This window comes from Hyalella azteca, unplaced genomic scaffold (assembly GCF_000764305.2).
Source record: "Hyalella azteca isolate HAZT.00-mixed unplaced genomic scaffold, Hazt_2.0.2 contig408, whole genome shotgun sequence".
NCBI lineage: Eukaryota > Metazoa > Arthropoda > Malacostraca > Amphipoda > Hyalellidae > Hyalella > Hyalella azteca.
In genome coordinates this window covers 126272-147551 of record NW_025930760.1, presented here as the reverse complement: position 1 = coordinate 147551, position 21280 = coordinate 126272, and the positions used below count along the sequence as shown (strand labels likewise).

General features: G+C 38.4%; 1 protein-coding gene across 2 annotated transcripts; it reads left to right on the top strand.

Moving 5' to 3' along the window:
* Positions 1-666: 666 nt before the first annotated feature.
* On the top strand, positions 667-21080 carry LOC108681058 (DNA topoisomerase I, mitochondrial). 2 transcript variants are annotated; one of them, XM_018170023.2, is made up of 16 exons: positions 667-1038; positions 1290-1326; positions 4075-4661; positions 5000-5084; positions 6434-6543; positions 6929-6988; positions 7868-7930; positions 8521-8649; positions 9481-9617; positions 9953-10190; positions 10982-11180; positions 11711-11868; positions 12257-12355; positions 12741-12884; positions 17682-17933; positions 18323-21080. In XM_018170023.2, exons 1-16 carry the CDS (start codon positions 1009-1011, stop codon positions 18995-18997), a joined length of 3003 nt encoding a protein of 1000 aa, XP_018025512.1. In that variant the 5' UTR covers positions 667-1008; the 3' UTR covers positions 18998-21080. The 2 variants fall into 2 exon arrangements, with proteins under 2 accessions (XP_018025512.1, XP_018025514.1); XM_018170025.2 differs by lacking the exon at positions 7868-7930 and having other exon boundaries at positions 668-1038.
* Positions 21081-21280: the final 200 nt, after the last annotated feature.

Here is a 21280-nt window from a genome sequence, read left to right as displayed (position 1 = left end):
ATCAGTTCGCAATAATCCAATATTTCCTCAAGCTAATTTCCTCAAGCTACGACATATGCGTTCAACCCTAAATTCATCATCCATTAATTTAGGGTTAGGATCAAGTCGCCATGCTTACGTTTAATAAAATCATTGGTGTGCACGGTTGGTTCCTGAAAAAGATAACCTCATAAGAGAATTATCAGCTGTAATCAGGCTACGAAGCATGCGGCTTCCTATCCTTAATGTGTTTTATGTGATAACTGAAAATGAAAATGCAATTAAAAATGCGAGTTCCCAGTTCCCAATTCACACAGCTAGGGCCCGTTTAACTAATTCAAACAATGTGCAATGTATCCTAGATGTGATTCAATTAAATATTGCTTATATATTAAAAAGTGTTCTTCTATAATTATACTGTCAATAATCATTAAAACAAAATAATGCTGCCATCATCATGAATAGCACGATCAATCAGGTCCTTGCTTATCCCTTGAAACAAATTTTCAGTCGCATAGTGTATAGTTATATAGGTAGTATTGAGTGAATTGGTGACGGGCAAAGAAATAAAAAACTCGTGCTCATCGAAAGAGTTTTTACGGGGTGAGCAAAGGTGAGAGAGCAAAACCGAGTTTGTCGTGGCCTGGGGTTGCAGCAATAGGCAATAGCTGCTTGCTTGCATCAGTCTCTCTTCACTCCCAGAAAAATTCTAAGTCCCTGAACCTGTACGAGTAAAGTACCTTGTGTTAAAACATCTGAGTTCAGGTTAGGAAGTTAATATGCTCTACTCTAGCAAATTTGAAAGTTGCCGAATTTTTTTTATAAACCAATATAGTATTTACGTGAAATAAATTGATCATTGAGAGCTCTTTGTGTGCACGAGGCTAAGTCCTCGCGCATGCGCAGAATGCCGCCATAACGACTCTGTTTCTGAGCGGCCGACGAGCGTCAGCCGTTGAGACATAGTTTCTGGCCGAGCTCGAAGCAGAGAAGATCGAGCAGCAAATACGGTCGGCGAGTGATTTCAAAATGGCCGAATTGAGCCATGATTCCAGTCAAGTAAGTATTAGCGTTTAATTTACTCTGTTTATCACCTGTAGATTTGTTTGAATATTATCAATATTCTGTCAAAACAGCCCTTTATGTGTAAAATATCCGTGAAGTGAGTTGGTCTATTCTGCTCTCGTTCGCTTCGAACATGGCGACCGGAGGCTAAGTCCACAAACGCTACGTAGCAGAAAGCTTTCCGAGTAAGCAAGACTTAATATTATGCAACAATAAAGTTTAAAAATATATTTTCTTTCTTTCAGGAAGTGGTGAACGTCATGGCTTCCAATCAAACTAATGGTAAGTCGTAAGTTTCATTTCGTTACGATTTCTATGATGATACATCATCTGAGGCAAATAGTCTGTTACTCTGTATGTAGGCTAACTTGATTCAAGAGGCGAAATTTTGTGAATGAAGCTTTTTCATTTGAATTGATAATTCAAATCAGAAACTGGGTAGTCTGTTGCCAACAATATTTGGACCTATATTGTGGAATTCCAATCACTTGTTTTAATCAGCGTTTCGAGACACGTGAACGACTTGCTCGCCATAGTTCGAACGAAGTTTGTGCATCTGGCAACTGTGAAGCCGTGTGTTCTTCCCCTTCCGTAACGAATTAAGATTAGAATACTGAATACATCAGTTTAGTTTTTAATGAAACGTGCATATATTGAAATAATTGATGGCGTATAAAATACCATTTGAAGCAATGGATGACAACGAAATCAAATTTTTTTCGGTACTGAATGAAGTACATAGCCTAGGACGTAGGACTCGCCCGACACTGATATTAGCTAACTTTCGTTTTCTTTCATTAATAGCTATTTTCGTGTACAAAATCTGACCTGAAGCTCCTAACTAGACGCTAGTGCGGTTATCAATAGGTTTTAAAAAATGTTGGGAATTTACGAGGAGCTCATAATAATACGTCTTGAGTTATAAAGGATGAATTTAAGGAATCCCCATCAACTAGTTTCGAAAGCCTTCCTCGAGAGTTGAATGACCCCTCCGGGCTCCGGCCTGGGAAGTGGGAACTGCAACTAATTTACATTTACCGATTTAGTCAGTTAAAGTCTCGATTAAAAGTTATTTTGAGAATAGATAATTGGATATGCAGAGAAATTATGGACCTCATTCTTGTATGAAAAATCTATTATGGAATTTTGTCAAGTACTTTTTTGAAGTACTCAGCTAGTCAGTAGGGTAGCAACTTGTTCAAATATTTACCAATAATTACCATTAGTTCATTACATTAACTAATGCAAGTTCTAAATATTTATATTGTTGAAGTCAACTTTCATATATACCAAACCAATTTATTTTCAACATAATTATTAGACATTAATATTGTTGTTCATAATTTATATTGTGTATTGTAGTATGTAGACTTTATTTTGAGTCCTATGAGTTGACTATTTAAGTATCTTGCATACCAGTCTTACCAGCATCATCATGCTTGGATATTCAGTAAAATTTTGACCTAGATCAGGAATTGAAAATAAACTGGTTTCTAAAGAATCCCTCATTCAGCCACCATTTTATTTTAGATTGAGGTACAAAAATTCCATCAATGAAGTTTTAAATCTGACACCTGTCTGCAATTTTTTTCAAGCAACATTTTTTAATATGGCAAATATTTTTTTACTACAGAGTACAGACTACAGACCTTAACAGAAGTACATTTCAAATTATCACTATTCAAGATTTTTTGGGGATTTTTTAGAGCTGGTAAATGTACGATTTCTTAACTTCTGTTATGCTACATAGATATGAAAACTTTTGAAGTTACCCCCACTATTTTGATATAACATTTTGATGCCATGGCGGAGGACTGTCCCAATTTACCCCCCCTGTCCCTTATTACCCCATTTGACAGTATATTCCTTATTTTGCTAATAATAGATTAATGATTGCCATGAAATTGCATTCATAGGAGTGTGAAGTAAAAAACCTAGCTATGAACTTCTTTCATTTCATTGTTTCAAATGTTTTATTTTCTCAAGTTTCATATGTATGCTAGCCATTAATGCTTTTTTTTCCATAGTCACATCAACTTCTAATAATTTGGCAGCCAATTTGTTACATTACATACATTTAGTATGTCATATATAAGCCAAAGTGTTTGAAATACTGTGAAATGGCAATACAAATTTTAGCGCTTATTGTTGTAAAACAAATCTCTATAATAATTTCTCCAATTACATCAATACTGTGATGAGAGTCCAACACAACAAGTCATTTGTGTAAAGGGCTGTTTTAATAGTTATTTATGCTATAGCTAAAAGTGATTGTCATGAGCAATCACCAGTGTATTTTACACATGGCCATATTTTAAATCTTTCTTCTTGTTCATAATTGTTGTTGCACCAATTGAGGGATGAATGAGATTGAAGTTTACTTTGAGCTTCAAATACAAACAATATTCACCCATACAAGGTGGAATGTTAGGTAGGTACCAGTAACATTTGAAATGAAGTCTCATTTGCACATATGGTGAGAATATTTTTGTTATAAGTTTAGCTGGAGAGTACAATTTATTTTCCCTTAAAAATGCCAGGCAGTGATGAGTAATTGTTGCTCAACACTGACTACCAATCTTGCTGGACCAGGAAGCATGATAGCTCATTGAGGAAATTGAAAGAATGAGTTCTTTTAACCCTTGCTTGATAATGAGTGTTATTAATGATGAATGTTTGTTTCACTATTTTTATGTATTGTCTGCAAAATTATTTTTGTCATGGTAGTTTATTGGTAAATACTCACTTTACAAAAATGACCAGAATTAAGAGAGTTAACTAATTACTGATCTTTAACTAGTCCAATCTTTTGCTTAGTTTGAATGCCATGGAAGAAATTTATATTGAATTCAATATTTAGTTTCTGTTGATTGTTTCTACTTAGCTAAATTTTTTTTACATATTCACCATGCATACAGGGGAATATAGTACTTGAAGGGACGCAGTACTGGATCTTGATTTGCTTTCCAGAGTAGTGTATATATAAGAATAACAAATTGGTAATAATAAAATTGACTTATTTTTCTACAGGCTTGTCAAATGGTTTGACCAATGGCACCTCCAATGGTCACTCTGACTCGTCCAAACACAGAGATAAAGACCGGGACAAACACAAAAGTTCTCACAAGGATAGAGATAAGGACCGACACTCTTCAAGCAGTAAAAGTTCTCACAAGGATAAGGACAGAGATAAAGATAAATACAAAAGCAGCAGCAGTAGCAGTGATAAACATAAAAGTAGCAGTAGTAGTAGCAGCAGTGGTGATAAACACAAGAGTAGCAGCAGTAGTTCTGAAAAGGACAGGCATAGAGACAAAGATAAGCACAAGAGTAGCAGTGGCAGCAGTGGGGACAAAAGTAAGCACCACAGCAGCAGTTCTGACAAAGATCGCAGTAAGGATAAGGAGCGAAGTGACAAAGACAAAGAGAGGAGCGATAGAGACAAATCCAAATCAAGAGATGACAGAAGCAAGCATGACAAAGACAAGCGTCACAGCAGCAGCAGTGGAGACAAGAAGGATCGTGACAAGGATCGCCATCACCACTCGTCATCCAAGAGCTCTCATAAAGACAAACATCGAGAGAAAGAGAAGCCCAAAGAGCCACAGGAAATGAAAGTGAGTTATATTTTCTTATTTCTGATATTTTTGCTGCTAGTATTTTTAGCTTGAACACCTGTTTCATATTACTGTTCTACAAAATAATTGCAATTCATTGATTGTGATGGTGTTGTCTGTTTTTGGTATTTTTAATTTCTGTTTATGAAAAAATGGCAACTGTATGAATATGCTTGTTAAAAAGCTGGTTTCTTATACTCTGTGATTGATATCTGCTGTTTCTTATTTAAATTATTAAAATATAATATTCATGAATAGTATTGGCTTCAGGTCTGATATATAGACTGCTAAATAAATAAGCTTTCATGTAGGTATTCCAAGTTTACTGATCTTTGCAGATGGAGGCTGTGGGCTGCATTAAGGAGGAGCCTATGGACACTTCACTGAACACCTCACGAGAGTTTGTGAATGAAGAAGGCATGAGTGAGTATTGGCAATAGTTGCTGTCCAATGTCTTGTGGTAAAAACTTATTTGTTGTTGGTTGCCCTAGAACTAGATTGTCAGACATGATTTTTAGCGCATTTTCTATTTGCTATTTTTCTTGCCAAAAAAGGCGCTATTTTTCTCGCAAAAAAAAACTATATTTTTCTCGCCATGTCCATCCGTCTATCTTTCGTTGACGAGAAAATGCGCTGTCACTCACTGCAGTGAGTACGAAGTCATATTTTTATTTAATACAGGCGGTCGCAAATAGTACAGTTGAAGCGCCAGATAATATTGTGTCCGTTTACTACTGGTAAAAATTTATTTATTATGGGTTGCCCTTGATAGTCGGACAAGATTTTTATTTAAAATACAGCCGGTGCCAAATAGTATAGCTGAAGCACCAGATAATATTGTGTACATTTACTACCACCACACATTGGAACTATATGGGTCAATTGGAATCAATTAATAATGATTTAGTCTCATTTGTGAAGTCTCGGAATTACTATATGAAATCATCAATTGAATTTTGTCAGATTAATGACAGTTTTCAGACCTTTGGGTCTTGTACTAAACTTTGGGGTCTTTGGGGTTTTGTACTAAACTGTCAGGTGCTATATTTTCCATGCCAGCGCCTGCTGTCATCATCTCTTTATTTGTAGTTATTTTTACCCTTTGGGCACTGACGTGACTGTCGTGTCCATGTTTTTAGGTATGAATAGCCTGATGAAGCTTAATGTATCGAAAGGGTTATCTGCTATGAACTTGAAGTATTAACTTTTTTGTATGGGTTCATTATTAGGGTCCTATTCAAGTGTCGAGCTAAAATGAGCACACAGGTATACGCTAAGAATAAGTATTGCCCAACATCTAATGCAGTACAGATCAGATTGCTGGAATTTGCAATATAATAGTAGCAGGATGCTACTATTATATACCAGAGCAGGATGCTACTATTATATACCAGAACAGGATGCTACTATTATATACCAGAGCAGGATGCTACTATTGTATACCAGAGCAGGATGCTTATATATTATATACCAGAGCAGGATGCTTATATATTATACACCAGAGCTGCCCCGCCAAGACTGTGGCTCAACGGCTTGTGCCAGAGCTGAGAGGCGGAGCAAGACTGGCTTCCCTCATTAAGTGAAGGCTTAGAAACCCTCCCAGAAAGCGCGTCATGGGGCGTTACTGTGATTTCATAAATATCTTACCAGACACAGCTAAACCGGACTGATGTCATGTCGTTTATAGTTCGATGTTGTCTGAACCTAAGTAATCTCAGTGTAAATTGGTTTTGCATGTTAAGCAAAATGGATAATTTTTGTGTGTTGGACAGACCACCGCAATGCGGACGTCTCTGCGGAGAGCGAAGAGGACACCAAGCTGGTCATCGAGGAGGCAGCCGTCAAAGAAGAGACCAACTGTGATGAAGATGACGTGCCTCTTGTAAGTATCTCCTCCAGCACTACCATTGTAGCTTATGCACAGTCTTATTTCCCTTTACATTATGATCATTATTTTTTGTTAGCGCAAATCCTCTTGAGCTTCAATTTTTTTTCAAAAGCATGTTTTGCCACTTCTATTTTATCATATCATATCACGAAGTTTAACAAGCTTTGTCGAATCTTGCTGGAAAAAATACTATTCCAATCAATCACTGATGGTGTAGCTTGGTTGCAAGCTTGTTAAGATTACAACCAATCTACAACATCAGTGATCGATTGGCAGAAAAAATAGTATTCCAATCAATCACTGATGTCGTAACATGGTTACAACCTCAACAAGCTGTGTTACCAGCGCCGCAGTGTTGTAACTTCACTGTTTTCTCCAGGCATTTCATTCTCGAGTCAAGCGGGAGTCAGAGGAGGACGAGGAGGAATACTTGCCTTTGGTGAGGATGTCAATATTAATTTAAAAGAATATAAAATTCATATTTTGTCACTTCATTTTGCGTTCGTGTCATATACCTTGAACTTGGATCGAGATATTCACTTATAGTTTATATTTTTTCATTCATCTTTTTACATTCACGTGTATGTATATCGCATGGTGTTGTGTTTACTTGGTGTCATCATGAGGCGCTATAAATGGTGTTTTCATTGCTTAAGTGGCGATCTAAGCTTTTTCTGCTCCTTGTGTTTGTGCTATATTATATTCAGTTATGCATTTTAACTTCAAATACTCGAAATTTTTAGGTAACGAGTTCTGCAAATAACTTTCATGACCACTCATGGAACCTTTCATTTTGTTGTCTAGCTTAACCCTGGCACTTATCAGCTTGCCAAATTCCACCATCTGTCAATGAATATCTATTTTCTTTCTAATTTTCCACTTATTACTAAGCACATTAAATGCACGGTCATCATTTATCCCTAAAAATGGCTCCCGTTGGTGTTTAGTCATGCTTTGTATATATTCCAATATAAGATGATGGATTTTGTCTTAGAAATCATTAAAGGTAATGCCTAAAGTTTTGGTGTGTGCTGTTTAGTATTGTAAAAGCGATTTGTTTTCAAGTGTCTTAGCGCCTTTGCATGTGGAGTGTACAGTGCTTTGCATACATAAATTCCCAGCGAACCTTCAAGTGCACATAGTGTATATGACACTCAGCCTATTGAGTTTTCACCAAGTGAACCATCCATCCTATTGATTGAGCCTATTGAGTGAACCATCCATCCTCCGCACTTTCCTTCTGTAAATTCATTTTTTCGCTTGTGTGGCTTGTCATTGTTGCATTGTGTATATATATATCATCCTCCCTACTCGTCAGGGCGCTCGAAAGCGAACCAAACCCCCACCGCCCGAGTCCGATGACGATGATGACGTGCCATTGGTAAGTTAATATTTCTTAAATATTCCAAGTAATCTTCGCGTCCATGGCCTTGTTGCTGACGACTACTGCTATAGGTTGCTTTCTTCTTTGTCATATCGACGATGCTTGAGCTTCCTTTCGTTCATGTAGACTTCCTGTCTTTTTTTTCTTATTTCTCTATGCTACGTGTTCATTAGTTCTCCATCCTATGTTAATTGAGCAAATTGAACATAGATTCTATATCGGAATGCGGTTCACTCACACTTTGATGCTTGTTACAAAGTACTTCATCAGCGTGAAAAATCAAAAATTAATCTACGGTTGTAGAGCCTGTAGATCCTAGCGGAAAACACCAGAACGTGCGTCATGAAAGCATTACGATAATTTTCTGTTATAATTTGAATTATTGTTAATATTATTATTATGAATATACTTTTTCTGCTTTGTCACTTTATTTTTGTGATACTAATCTATATGCACAACTGCACAAAAATATCTTTAAACATGTGAAAATTATGGCTTAAATTCTCAAAAATGAGAAATTGAAATGAGGCGAGCATGTGCAAGTCATATTGAGCTTGGGGTTGTAAGCAGGATTGGTTTATCTTCAGGCCGCCAGGAAGCGACCCAAGAAGGAGGCGTCCGAGTCAGATGACGATGTGCCGCTCGCCGCCCACAAGAAATCCAAGAAGAAGAGGAAGAAAGCCTCCAGTGACGAGGAAGACGAAGACTTCAAACCGGTACGTCCTGATACACATCTTGCACTACGTAGTTAGATACATGGTCGCTTGGAGTGTGCTTATAATAGTCTCCTAAAACCTGTCTTTCACAACGGTATGGCGTGTCTTATACACATAGACATAGGGTAGTTGATCACTGTTAGTCTTCAATTCAAATCACTTACTACACACTCCGTCTACTAAAGTATAAACAAACCACGTGCTGGTCATGCACATTCCATCGGAGAAGGAGACTAAGTCTCGAATCTCAGACTTTGAAAAGCTTCCTAAAAGGTAAAATGAACAATAATTAACTTCTGGCTAGTAAACTAAAGCAATTAATATACAAAAATAAATAACACAAATCAATTATATACATCAATTTTTCAATCGATGTAATAATTAAACTTCTGACTAATAAACTAAAGTAATTAATTAATTAATTACTTTAGTTTATTAATTAATTACTAATTAATTAATTAATTAAATTAATTATATACATCGATTCACCTCAATTCACATATAATTTAATAGCACCATTCAGGACCTAACACACTACGTACCTCCGCTCAACATTCCAGCAAATCACACCCTCTGTATTCCGACTTCCGTTAAGTCTAAACTAAAATGGCGACGAACAACTTCAAAACAGTGAATAAATTCCAAGTAAAATTACACGCAAGACGATAAAATACAAGCCTTCCCCTACAATGGTGAGGTTTAGTTTGTTACGTGCTCTCTGTCATGTAATATCACAGTAATTAAAACTCGATGCTTCAGCTTTAGATGGCTTTCTTTTTACCTATGATGATATGAATTGATATGAATTATTGATAAGCTTCTGATCTCCAGGCTCCTAAGAAAGTCAAAACGAAAAAAGAAAAAGCAACTCCACCTAAGCGAAGCAGCAAAGCCAACGAAGCTCAGGCCAAGTCTCCTACCAAGAGAGTCAAAAAGGAGACAGAAGAAGAAAAACACGTTTGGAAATGGTGAGGCTTTAGTTCTCGGAAAATTTTTTACTATCTGATTCTTGGAAATGTATCAAACTTTGTTCCAGGTTACAATTCTCGCTACTGCTCCCTAACCTCCACGTTAATCAGATTTTGAGAATATTTGATCCCGACAGCTTTAATATTTTACTACTACATTATGGAGCTTTTAGATTAACATATTCTCAATGCTGCCTTGAATTTGTACAAGAAAATTCTCTTGTGTTATGCTATACTTAGCATTGATGTGATGCGATGTTGTTGCTCAGGTGGGAGTGTTATTATTATTGCAATTAATATTATAAATTACTATGCTTGCAATTGTTATTATTAAGGTGGGAGGAGGAGAAGAAAGCTGACGGCCGCAAGTGGACGTTCCTAGAGCACAAGGGCATCGTGTTCGCGGACCCCTACGAGGTGCTGCCCTCCAACGTCTACATGAAGTACGACGGCAAGCCCATGCCGCTGAGCCCTGATGCTGAGGAGGTCGCTGGCTTCTATGCCCGCATGCTCGACCATGACTACGTTACCAAGGATCAGTTCAATAAGAACTTCTTCAAAGACTTCAGGAAGGTTCGTCTTGAAGCGGGTGTAAATCGTGTAGTTCGTTCATCAAAATTAATTCATTTATGAATTGAATTAATATTGATCTATTTTTTATATTCTTTTTGTGTCGTTGAATAACCATGTGAAATGTTGTTATTGTGTGCGATTCTTCTCGTTTAAAGTCACGGTTGGAAAGTACCTGATAGCAATTTCTGACTTGGTTTTACCTGATAGCAATCACATATATCGTAAATTTTATATTAAAAAATAATTTTATTATATGATCATTGACCAATATATTTTAGTCTGCAGTATCTTCTCTCTGGTTACACATGTGTAAGCATCTTGATCACTCATTTCCTTAATTTACTTGATTGTGTGAAATGTGAATGTTAACTCGAGTATTTTTCTATGTTTGGATGATATTGTAATTCGTATATGCTGGGCAAGAACTGCACCAGAGTCGAGTATGAACATGTCTTTGTGCAACCATATCTTCTTATCGAGAACAATGTTTATAGGGAAATTGCTTGTTTGGATAAGTTTTCATTCAAAAATTATATACATAATTTTTTCATTCAGAAAATATATTTATTTTCAAATAATCGTCAGAACATCATCATAGACGTTCTTTCATCCATGATTCCGTAAACTTAGACGTTATTTCATCCATGATTCCGTAAACTTCCCTGAATTGTGATGAAAAGAACTTGCTTCTTGCACTAATTGCTGTTGTTGGATTTGAAAAAAACTGGTTTTCATTGTTTTATGGTGATTGAGAGAAAGTAAGTTGGAATTACCACGTTTTTCCAATGCAGGTAATGACGTCTGAAGAGAGAGCCGTCATCACTGACCTGAAGAAATGCGACTTCAGGAAAATGCACACATACTTCCTACAGAAGAACGAGGAGCGAAAGAACAGAAGCAAGGAGGAGAAGAAGGCTTTGAAAGACAAGAATGACGAGCTCATTGCCGAGTTCGGCTGGTGCATCATTGATGGTCATAAACAAAGAATAGGTCAGACCCTCAACGCTCTATGTTACTTTGATTGAAACTTACTGTTGAAAATCGACTTCTATTATGTGTTGTCATATTTTGTTGATTTTCAAATGTTATCAATCTGCCTTGCAGGAACTGAGTCGTGATAGCAATCATTATTATTAGTGTTTTAGATTTAAGAACGTTACTAGATTAGTGCATGATAACGATCTTGTTATGTTCTTGGAAATTCTAGGTTTGTTTCTCATTTCCTTAATTTGTTAATATTTTGCGTTTTACTTTTTTTATCTTCAAAATATCAGGTTTATCAATGTGACGTGAGGCACACAGACCTCAGTTTATGATGCTTTTATCAGGTTCTGTTTGGATTAATTACTTTATATAAAGTTAATTGATTTTGAAGATGAGTTTTAAACAAAGTTAGCGGTGATGTTAACTTGCGTCTGTGAAAAAGAAAGTAATACAATTTGAACATTTGGTGCAATGGAAGCAATACATTGTGAACATTTGGTGCAATGGAAGCAATACATTGTGAACATTTGCTGCAGGCAACTTCAAGGCTGAACCTCCGGGTCTATTCCGTGGCCGCGGCGACCACCCTAAGATGGGGATGCTAAAGCACCGCATCAGACCTGAGGACGTTATAATTAACTGTTCCAAAGACTCCAAAATCCCCCAACCTCCACCTGGTCACAAGTGGAAAGAAGTGAGTTCTGTCTAGAGAATACTCAGGCCTTAAGTGTAAGGGTATAGCTTCGTGTTGCTGAGGTGCAAGACTAGAAGCGATACGTCTTATTTGCCATTAATTTGAATGAACCACAATGAAGTTAAACGATTCATGTTTTTTTTTCAACTTGATTAGAGTATGAAATAATCTATACTAATACCTCTTTGTTAATTAGATACTTCGGTAAAAATCAAGTGAATACTAGTAAACTTATCACGCAATCTTGTATTAACTACTAAAATTCTTTGATTCGGTTCTATTTTATGAAGCTGAAGTTAAAATACACGTATTTCCATTTCACAATTCAATTTATGATCCAACATAATTATCATGGTAAACATTTGTTGTATGACTCGATGTTGTGCAGGTACGACATGACAACACCGTTACCTGGCTGGCGTCCTGGACCGAGAACGTGCAGGGGCAGGTCAAGTATGTCATGATGAACGCAGCATCTAAGCTCAAGGTAAGCGCATGTCATAATATCTCTGAAACAAATATTAGAACTGTAGGTTATTTTTAGGTGATTTTACGATTACAGTTTTCCCCAGTATTCCGGAGCTATAGCTTTCTCTTGATGCATGTTGGAAAGTGCAAGCATATAATCTTCAATTGAAAGCGATGGGCTATTTTCTAGAAAGATTGTCATTGCTATGTGTATAAAAAATTTTAATGGCAATTTTTCTCCAATGATCAGCATTTACATATAGCAGGTAAATCAAATTTGCACGGTAGAAACCATTTTAAATGTCAACATAGATGGTCCATGAAAATATTACAACTACATGACCACAAGCACTAAACAATACAAGCTAGAGAATGCTTTCTCATTAACAAATCTTTGTTTGCAGGGCGAGAAAGATTGGCAGAAATATGAGACAGCTCGCCGCCTCCACCAGGTGGTGGACAAGATCAGGGACCAGTACAGGCTGGACTGGAAGAGCAAGGAGATGCGTATCAGGCAGCGTTCTGTTGCTCTCTACTTCATTGACAAGGTTCTTACTGCATTTATTCCCCCTTCTCCTCTCTTCTAAATGTCTTTACTAAACAAACCAATTCCACTTGTGGTTATTGGCTTGTCGCGTTAAAATTTTCTAAAACATTATGTTAAAATTAATTAGAATTTAGTTTGTAGATTTTTAAAGTGAATTTTGTTTAATTGCTCTCCGTTACGTTCTAGAATTGATTCGGCTCTCTAATTCTACTGCTTTGAAAATGTTTCTTCTAATTATTAATGGCCTGAACGATTTCTCCAGTTCGAAATTTAGCACTAACGATCCCTGTCCCGTACAGCTGGTGGTGGTGACATGGGAGGACGGCAGCACCATCGTGCAGCGCCTGGCTGCTTCTCTGCACTCCGGCCGCGCTCTGCATGTCGCCTCCGCTCAGGTCTGTGTCTCTCTCTGCTCATCATCACCGCATTTTGTTTTATGTCCCTGTATCTAATATAGGTAACTTTTGTACGTGCTCTTCGATGCATTTCTCTATTGATGGAACGAAATTTTTTTTATTTCGTGGCGCAAATTCTACATTTGTGTTCAACCCAACAGAAATTGAGTCGAATTATCAAGGTGATACTTTCGAATAAATGTTTATTTTTTAAGTAGAAATTAGTGACTCGAACGGTTTTGAAGGTTGTTCGAGCCCCGTATACGCACCAGCATATCTTATTACCAGACACAACCCATCAACCCACAATGTCAGTATAGGCTTAGGGTAATCGGCAGATATGTTGTCGGTGTTTAATTGCTTTTGAGAGACTAATTTTTTTATAAGCTCTGTCATCATCTTTCAATTTTATGTAACGCTATAAATGCATCCGCATTTTAGTTATAGTCGATTAATAAATATCCTGTTTAAGTTAGAGATGATATTGAGCAGTTACGTCATAAAAACCTAATGGTTTTGGATTTCGTAACAGAGAACAGTCCATGAAGTTTGTATTTAGTTGATGGTGCATGAGGAGGTTTAGGGAGGTTTTGGGCCTATATTTCGGAGGGTTAGGCCTACAGACAAGACTGGAAGATTAATTGCTAAGAACATTTGCTGGTTCTACAAATGCAGAGCCGACTATTGAACACTTCATCTTCAAACTGTTATTTCCTTAAAATCCATAAATGATTTTTTTTTTAAATTTAAGGCGACAATTACGATGGAGAATCAGCCATGGGCTGGATCTGGAGAGAAACTGGTGGGGTTAATTCTCCAATATCGAACAACAGACATGAAGGCAATTGGGAAAGAACTCGCTGAAATCCGGTTGAGATCCGAGTTTCATTATAGGAATGTTGAGGCAATATAAACACTAAATTACACTAAATTGTGCGAGAAACTATTTCGATAGGCTGGCGAATTGTTCTGGAAAAAGCAGGCGATGATAGGTACAAGAGCACCTTAATAATTCAGGTTAATTTCCAAAAATTGAACACTTAAGTAACAATTTAGAGGAAATTCACATTTTCTTTCTATTTTCAATGTCTTTGCGTGAACTCTTCAAATGGTTTGATGGAAAAATCGTTGGAAAAGGTAATACAGTAACCCCCATCACAGGTGGTGCAGTAACCCCCCATCACAGGTGGTGCAGTAACCCCCCATCACAGGTGGTGCAGTAACCCCCATCACAGGTGGTGCAGTAACCCCCCATCACAGGTGGTGCAGTAACCCCCATCACAGGTGGTGCAGTAACCTCCCATCACAGGTGATGCAGTAACCCCACTGGTGATGCAGTAACCCCTGTGGGGTTACTGCAGGTGATGAAGTAACCCCACAGGTGATGCAGTAACCCCCCCAACACAGGTGATGCAGTAACCCCCCATCACAGGTGGTGCAGTAAGCCCCCATCACAGGTGGTGCAGATCGTGCCCCGCGGTGGGGGAGGGGGCGCCGCCGCCCCCGTGGACCCCGTCGAGGGCCCCGCGGGGTCGCTGGTGACGTGCGTCGTGGTCGCGGGGGACTCGCAGCGCCTCACGCTTCTCTTCAAGGTGGGTCATCGATGTTTCACCGATGTTCCACCGATGTGTCACCGATGTGTCTGCAAACTGAAAGAAAATAGTGACACTTTGTCCTATTAATGTTGCACTTATTGCGCATTTAAAGACAGGCACGAGTATTATATGCTGTCAGTGCATTCAAAACGTAATGGTAACTAAGACACTTCAACTCGAGCATCCATTCAATCATCGAACAATATTCTGACTTACTGTTACATCTTCCAAGGCACCGTATAGCGATGCCTCGAAGTACACGTGGCTGTTTTGACGTTCTTGTCTCCTGCCACAACAGCAGTAATTCCATGTTGCTATGATTGTATTGATCGATCTTTAATGTTGTTCACGTCGTCAGTAAGAAGTAGAGGCACACATTCTTCTTTGTAAATATTCTGTCATGCGTTATTCTGCCATATTCTGGTGGTATTTGAATTCCAAGTACGAGATTCGTTAACGCAGTAACCACTGATGATGGCAAGGCAGGGTGGCCCATGGGTTACAGTTCAGGGTACCAGGATTGGCGCAGAGAGGCGCGGGTTCGCTCCCAGCTCTGTGCGCCAGTTTCTGGTCAGAACCGGCGAGGAGGCCGGGCGGTTAAGCACAGCAGAATTGGAGCAGTGAGTTGCGCATTCGATGCCGCAACAAGCTGTGAATGTCCTGCGATGTTAGGAATCGGCGACAGGCCTACGGCCTAATAAACGCTGAAACCGCTATTATTATTATATTACTGTAGCCCGGTTAATCGAACGAAATCTTCCTAGGATCCGTCAAAGAACTGATATTTAAAAGGGCAGATTTGCAAGCCGTTCTAAATGCCATTTTTAGAAAGCCCCTTCATATAGGTCATTATTGTATCGCAGAAATTTGTGTTCAATAGTGTAATGTGATAGAATGACGTGTTGCTTTGCTGCGTCGCGCAGGCGTGGCTTGCGGAGGCTGCTGGAGCTGAGCCTCACCTTACGCTCCAGCTGCACGATCAGCATCAGCTGCACGATCATCATCAGCTGCACGATCAGCATCAGCTGCACGATCAGCATCAGCTGCACGACCAGAACCAACTGCACGACCAGCCTCAGCGTAAGCCAGCTAGTTTATCAAATACGAAATAAGGGGACATATGTCACCGATGTCTCACCGATGTTTCACCGATGATTCACCGTTGCAGGCAACTTCAAGGCTGAACCTCCGGGTCTATTCCGTGGCCGTGGCGACCATCCTAAGATGGGGATGCTGAAGCACCGCATCAGACCTGAGGACGTTATAATTAACTGCTCCAAAGACTCCAAAATCCCCCAACCTCCACCTGGTCACAAGTGGAAAGAAGTGAGTTCTGTCTAGAGAATAGTCACGCCTAGAAGTTAACTTCATGTGTAGGGGTATAGCTTCGTGTTGCTGAGATGTGAGACTAGAAGCGATATGTCTCATTTGCCATTTAATTTGAATGAACCACAATGAAGTTAAACGATTCATGTTTTTTTTTCAACTTGATTAGAGTATGAAATAATCTATACTAATACCTCTTTGTTAATTAGATACTTCGGTAAAAATCAAGTGAATACTAGTAAACTTATCACGCAATCTTGTATTAACTACTAAAATTCTTTGATTCGGTTCTATTTTATGAAGCTGAAGTTAAAATACACGTATTTCCATTTCACAATTCAATTTATGATCCAACATAATTATCATGGTAAACATTTGTTGTATGACTCGATGTTGTGCAGGTACGACATGACAACACCGTTACCTGGCTGGCGTCCTGGACAGAGAACGTGCAGGGGCAGGTCAAGTATGTCATGATGAACGCAGCATCTAAGCTCAAGGTAAGCGCATGTCATAATATCTCTGAAACAAATATTAGAACTGTAGGTTATTTTTAGGTGATTTTACGATTACAGTTTTCCCCAGTATTCCGGAGCTATAGCTTTCTCTTGATGCATGTTGGAAAGTGCAAGCATATAATCTTCAATTGAAAGCGATGGGCTATTTTCTAGAAAGATTGTCATTGCTATGTGTATAAAAAATTTTAATGGCAATTTTTCTCCAATGATCAGCATTTACTTAATAGCATTTAAATCAAATTTGCGCGTTAGAAACCATGCTTTGAATGTCTACATAGATGGTCCACAAGAACATGACTACAAACACTAAACAATACGAGCTAGAGAATGGTTTCTCATTAATAAATCTTTGTTTGCAGGGCGAGAAAGATTGGCAGAAATATGAGACAGCTCGCCGCCTCCACCAGGTGGTGGACAAGATCAGGGACCAGTACAGGCTGGACTGGAAGAGCAAGGAGATGCGTATCAGGCAACGTTCTGTTGCTCTCTACTTCATTGACAAGGTTCTTACTGCATTTATTCCCCCTTCTCCTCTCTTCTAAATGTCTTTACTAAACAAACCAATTCCACTTGTGGTTATTGGCTTGTCGCGTTAAAATTTTCTAAAACATTATGTTAAAATTAATTAGAATTTAGTTTGTAGATTTTTAAAGTGAATTTTGTTTAATTGCTCTCCGTTACGTTCTAGAATTGATTCGGCTCTCTAATTCTACTGCTTTGAAAATGTTTCTTCTAATTATTAATGGCCATATTACAGTACGCCTTCCGACCATGCCTGCATCCGATACTGATACTAATGCTATTTATAAATTGTGTGCAGAAAAGTTAGTTTTTTTTATATTTTACGTTATGTTCTAGGACGTTGGGAAGGGAATCAATTTGTGATAATCCTTAGCGGTTTTTATGCTGACATATCAGTTTGTCAGTAACATCAAATACATTGGTTATTGGCTGGTGTGTGCAGTTGGCGCTGAGGGCGGGTAACGAGAAGGATGAAGATCAGGCTGACACGGTGGGCTGTTGCTCTCTGCGTGTTGAGCACATAACGCTGCACGACGAGAGGAACGGCAAGGAATGTGTCGTAGCCTTTGATTTCCTCGGTAAAGATTCCATCAGGTACTACAATGAAGTGCCCGTTGAAAAGCGCGTCTACAAGAATGTGAAGCTCTTCATGGAGAATAAAGCTCCTGGTGATGACCTCTTTGATAGGCTCAATGTAAGTTACCTGAAATGACGTCGAACACTTTTACTACTATTAGTGGAACTCTCGACAAGGCTGCTTGGAAAATGATTTAATTTTCTCACGTCCCATGTTCTTTAGGGCTATATAAAATTTGTCATATCAGCAGACTTGTCTTGATAATATTTTCCTAATTTTGTTTAATAAGTCCATAATACTCATCTCGGTTTTATGCTGCAGAAAGTTGACGAGGTTAGGATTTGAATCTTCTATTTATCGCTTTGTCCATTTGATAAAAATTTAATCATCAAGTGGTCATTTCCTGTTACTCATCGAATGTGCTTTTGTCCACTAACAGAACTCTACGCTGTTCATCTTTTCAATGAATTGTGTTGACAAATTCTGAAATGAATATCTCATTGCAGACGCAAATCATGAACAAGCATCTGAACGAACTGATGGAGGGTCTGACTGCCAAAGTGTTCCGTACATACAACGCATCACGGACGCTTCAGGAGCAGCTCAACAAGATGACGGACGCTGACAGCGATGTGGCTGTCAAGGTGCTCAGCTACAACCGCGCCAATCGTGAGGTTGCTATTCTCTGTAACCATCAGCGCTCTGTTCCCAAAACTTTTGATCAGTCTATGGCAAACTTGCAGAAGAAAATCGACGAAAAGAAGGATGCCATCGAAGAGGCTGAGAAAGATCTGAAAACTCTGAAGCGGCAGGCTAAAGGATCAGTTGCAGAGAAGTCGATGTATGACAAGAAGAAGAAACAAGTTGAACGCTTGCAAGAGCAGCTGCGTAAACTCGAGATCCAGGCAACTGATAAGGAAGAGAATAAGCAGATTGCTTTAGGCACTTCCAAGCTGAATTATCTGGATCCTAGGATCTCTGTGGCTTGGTGCAAAAAACATGATGTGCCTATCGAGAAAGTCTACAACAAAACTCAGCGCATGAAGTTCCAGTGGGCCATTGAGATGGCCACGGAGGACTATGATTTCATGGAGCCTCCCACCTCCACGCCCAGCATGAACAACACCAATAACGATGATGACGAAGAGGAAGAGTATGACCAGGATGAAGACGATTCTTAAGGATTGTGTGTTTATAAGTTGCAATTTGTATTTAGCAAGAACAACGTTTTAAGGTCAAATAAGCAGTATCCTTTGTTCTCAAGGTCCTAAATTACGTCTAACGAACATAACTGACGTCGTTTCCTTACTAAATTATATGTCATAGAGCACGGGTTTGATATGAGGACAATGTTTCTGTAACAGCAGCGAATATTTCGCAACTTGTCATTAGTGACTGGTTCACCAACAGTAGCTCGTGGATACTTTCTACGACTGCGTCAAAAATTGTTATGAAATGCTTGATTTTAGGTTAAAAATAAATATTTGTATTTATGTGCTATTGACCGAGATGTTTCAATTATCCATTGAAGTTATCCGTAATTATCTGATTTTATGGTTACAGTAATTAATTTATCCTCGTAGGAAAGCACGTTTTTTTGTGTGGATTTTTGTTTTTTTTTATTAGGTGTCACTTATGTGATTAGGTACTTTTGTATATTTGTTGTTGCTGTTTGAGTTATGAGTCGTGCTCTCATGAGGTATTTATTCTCTGGTCTACAATTTCCTTTTTCATGGCGCTTACTTAAATTCCTTTATATTGTCCAATAGTATAATTGAAAATTAGTGTAAATTTCTGCGTCATTTTTTCAAGAGTAGTAGAGTTGAATGCTCTACTAATTTCATGGTTGCTTTGAATTTTGCAGTTTTTCTAATGTAACTGACCTCTTTTCTGCTGTGTTATTCGATGCACAAAAATCCACGCTGGTTGTCCTGTTGGGAACAATTTTTGAGAGTTCTAGAGATGAATCGTGTCTCCTGATGTCATCATGGCAAATGGTTTGAGTACAAGCAAACCTTGGTAAATAAATTCACGTCTGGAGTTCAGTTTCGAAAAATGTTTCGAGCCGAACCGCGGCTTCGTGTGCCGATTTATTCTCTAATTCACACACGCTGTCGATCTATCTAGCCGTCTTGTAAAACTGATGCCAGTATACCTTTCGTGAATATCTTGGCAATTGTTTGTGTTTGCACTACAAAATGAATGGACACGCCGCTTAGACTCTACTATTGCGTCTTGGTTGTGTTATGATAACGCTGCTCAATTTAAAAGTATTACGCATCGCTCCTCAACTGCTCTCCTATATTCCACGCAATTCATAAGTTTTTGCAATGCCTCTGGATGTTCGGCTGATAAATTTTTTCTCAGTGTTGGTGATCTAGGATGCTGCCCCGGCACTCCGTTTATGAATTTCATTGGCTTAAGAGATTTTTTCTGTTGATAGATCTGTTGAGCTGTGTTCTAATATTGATCAGTGGGTTGCTCTGCTCCATTAAAAATTTTTTCTCTCAGTTTCGAAGGTTGTATTGATACTGGCCTTCCAGTCGTATTTAAGTGACTGCGTTGTATGAATTTTTACTTGGATATTTATATAACCGTAACTGTAGGGAAACTTCTGGCTGTAAGATAGTGTGTAATAGTTCTATTTCTCATTCGCCATAGTTTAGCAGTGCTTCTTCCCATTTAGTAATTAGTGATGGTTATTCCCCATGCATCGCGCTGCATCGTAGTTGCTTACGACGGTAATGCGTCACATTATTTAATTCTTCGCCATTAATCAGCCACTGTGGCTGTAAACATGGATGAAATTTACTTTGTTTACAATTTAGTTTATTTATTGCAAGTGTGTAAAGTTGTAGGGGTTACCTGATCTTACCAAATCGTACTCGTTGCAGTTCTCCCAACACAGTTGAGTCGCCAGCGTCAGTTGAAGTTTCTTTCGCAGGAATCATTTTGCAGTGCAATTCTGAAATGTAATCATTCATACGAATTTTATTGTTGTGACTTAATTTTTCAGGGCATTTTGACGATTTTTCTCTGCGATTAGTTTAAAGAAATAATAGCCCTGAATCTTTCACAGTAACCATTTTTGGATTTGATACAGCGTCTGTTAGACCTCATCCCATGATGGTGATGACCATGTTTCTTGTAAGGTCGAAGTATTGGGTATGCTTACGTTCCATTCAGATATTAAATTGGTAGCACATAATATATAATCTAAGTAGTTGTGCATAACTTTATTCTGTTTAATAAAGTTCGTGTCTCTGTTGTGGTTTGAGAAATTCCTAGATTTTAGTTTTTATGGCCTCGGAGGCGAGTACTGAGGTGGCTTTTCATCGTTTGTTTTACTTAAATGACAATATCTTTCAAGAGAATTTTTTAGTATGTAGTGCGATCGACGCTTGGTGAGATTATCTTAAATTCGCTAGTCCATGACGCGGCGTTAGAAACTGTTCTCTAAAACA

What these genes read in the sequence shown, in the direction of transcription:
- LOC108681058 (XM_018170023.2), top strand. Translation starts at nt 1,009, where the DNA reads ATGGCCGAATTGAGCCATGATTCCAGTCAA. An exon ending in TGTGAATGAAGAAGGCATGA is followed by an intron (nt 5,085 to 6,433) that starts GTGAGTATTGGC and finishes TGTGTTGGACAG; the next exon opens with ACCACCGCAATGCGGACGTC. An exon ending in GAAAAACACGTTTGGAAATG is followed by an intron (nt 9,618 to 9,952) that starts GTGAGGCTTTAG and finishes GTTATTATTAAG; the next exon opens with GTGGGAGGAGGAGAAGAAAG.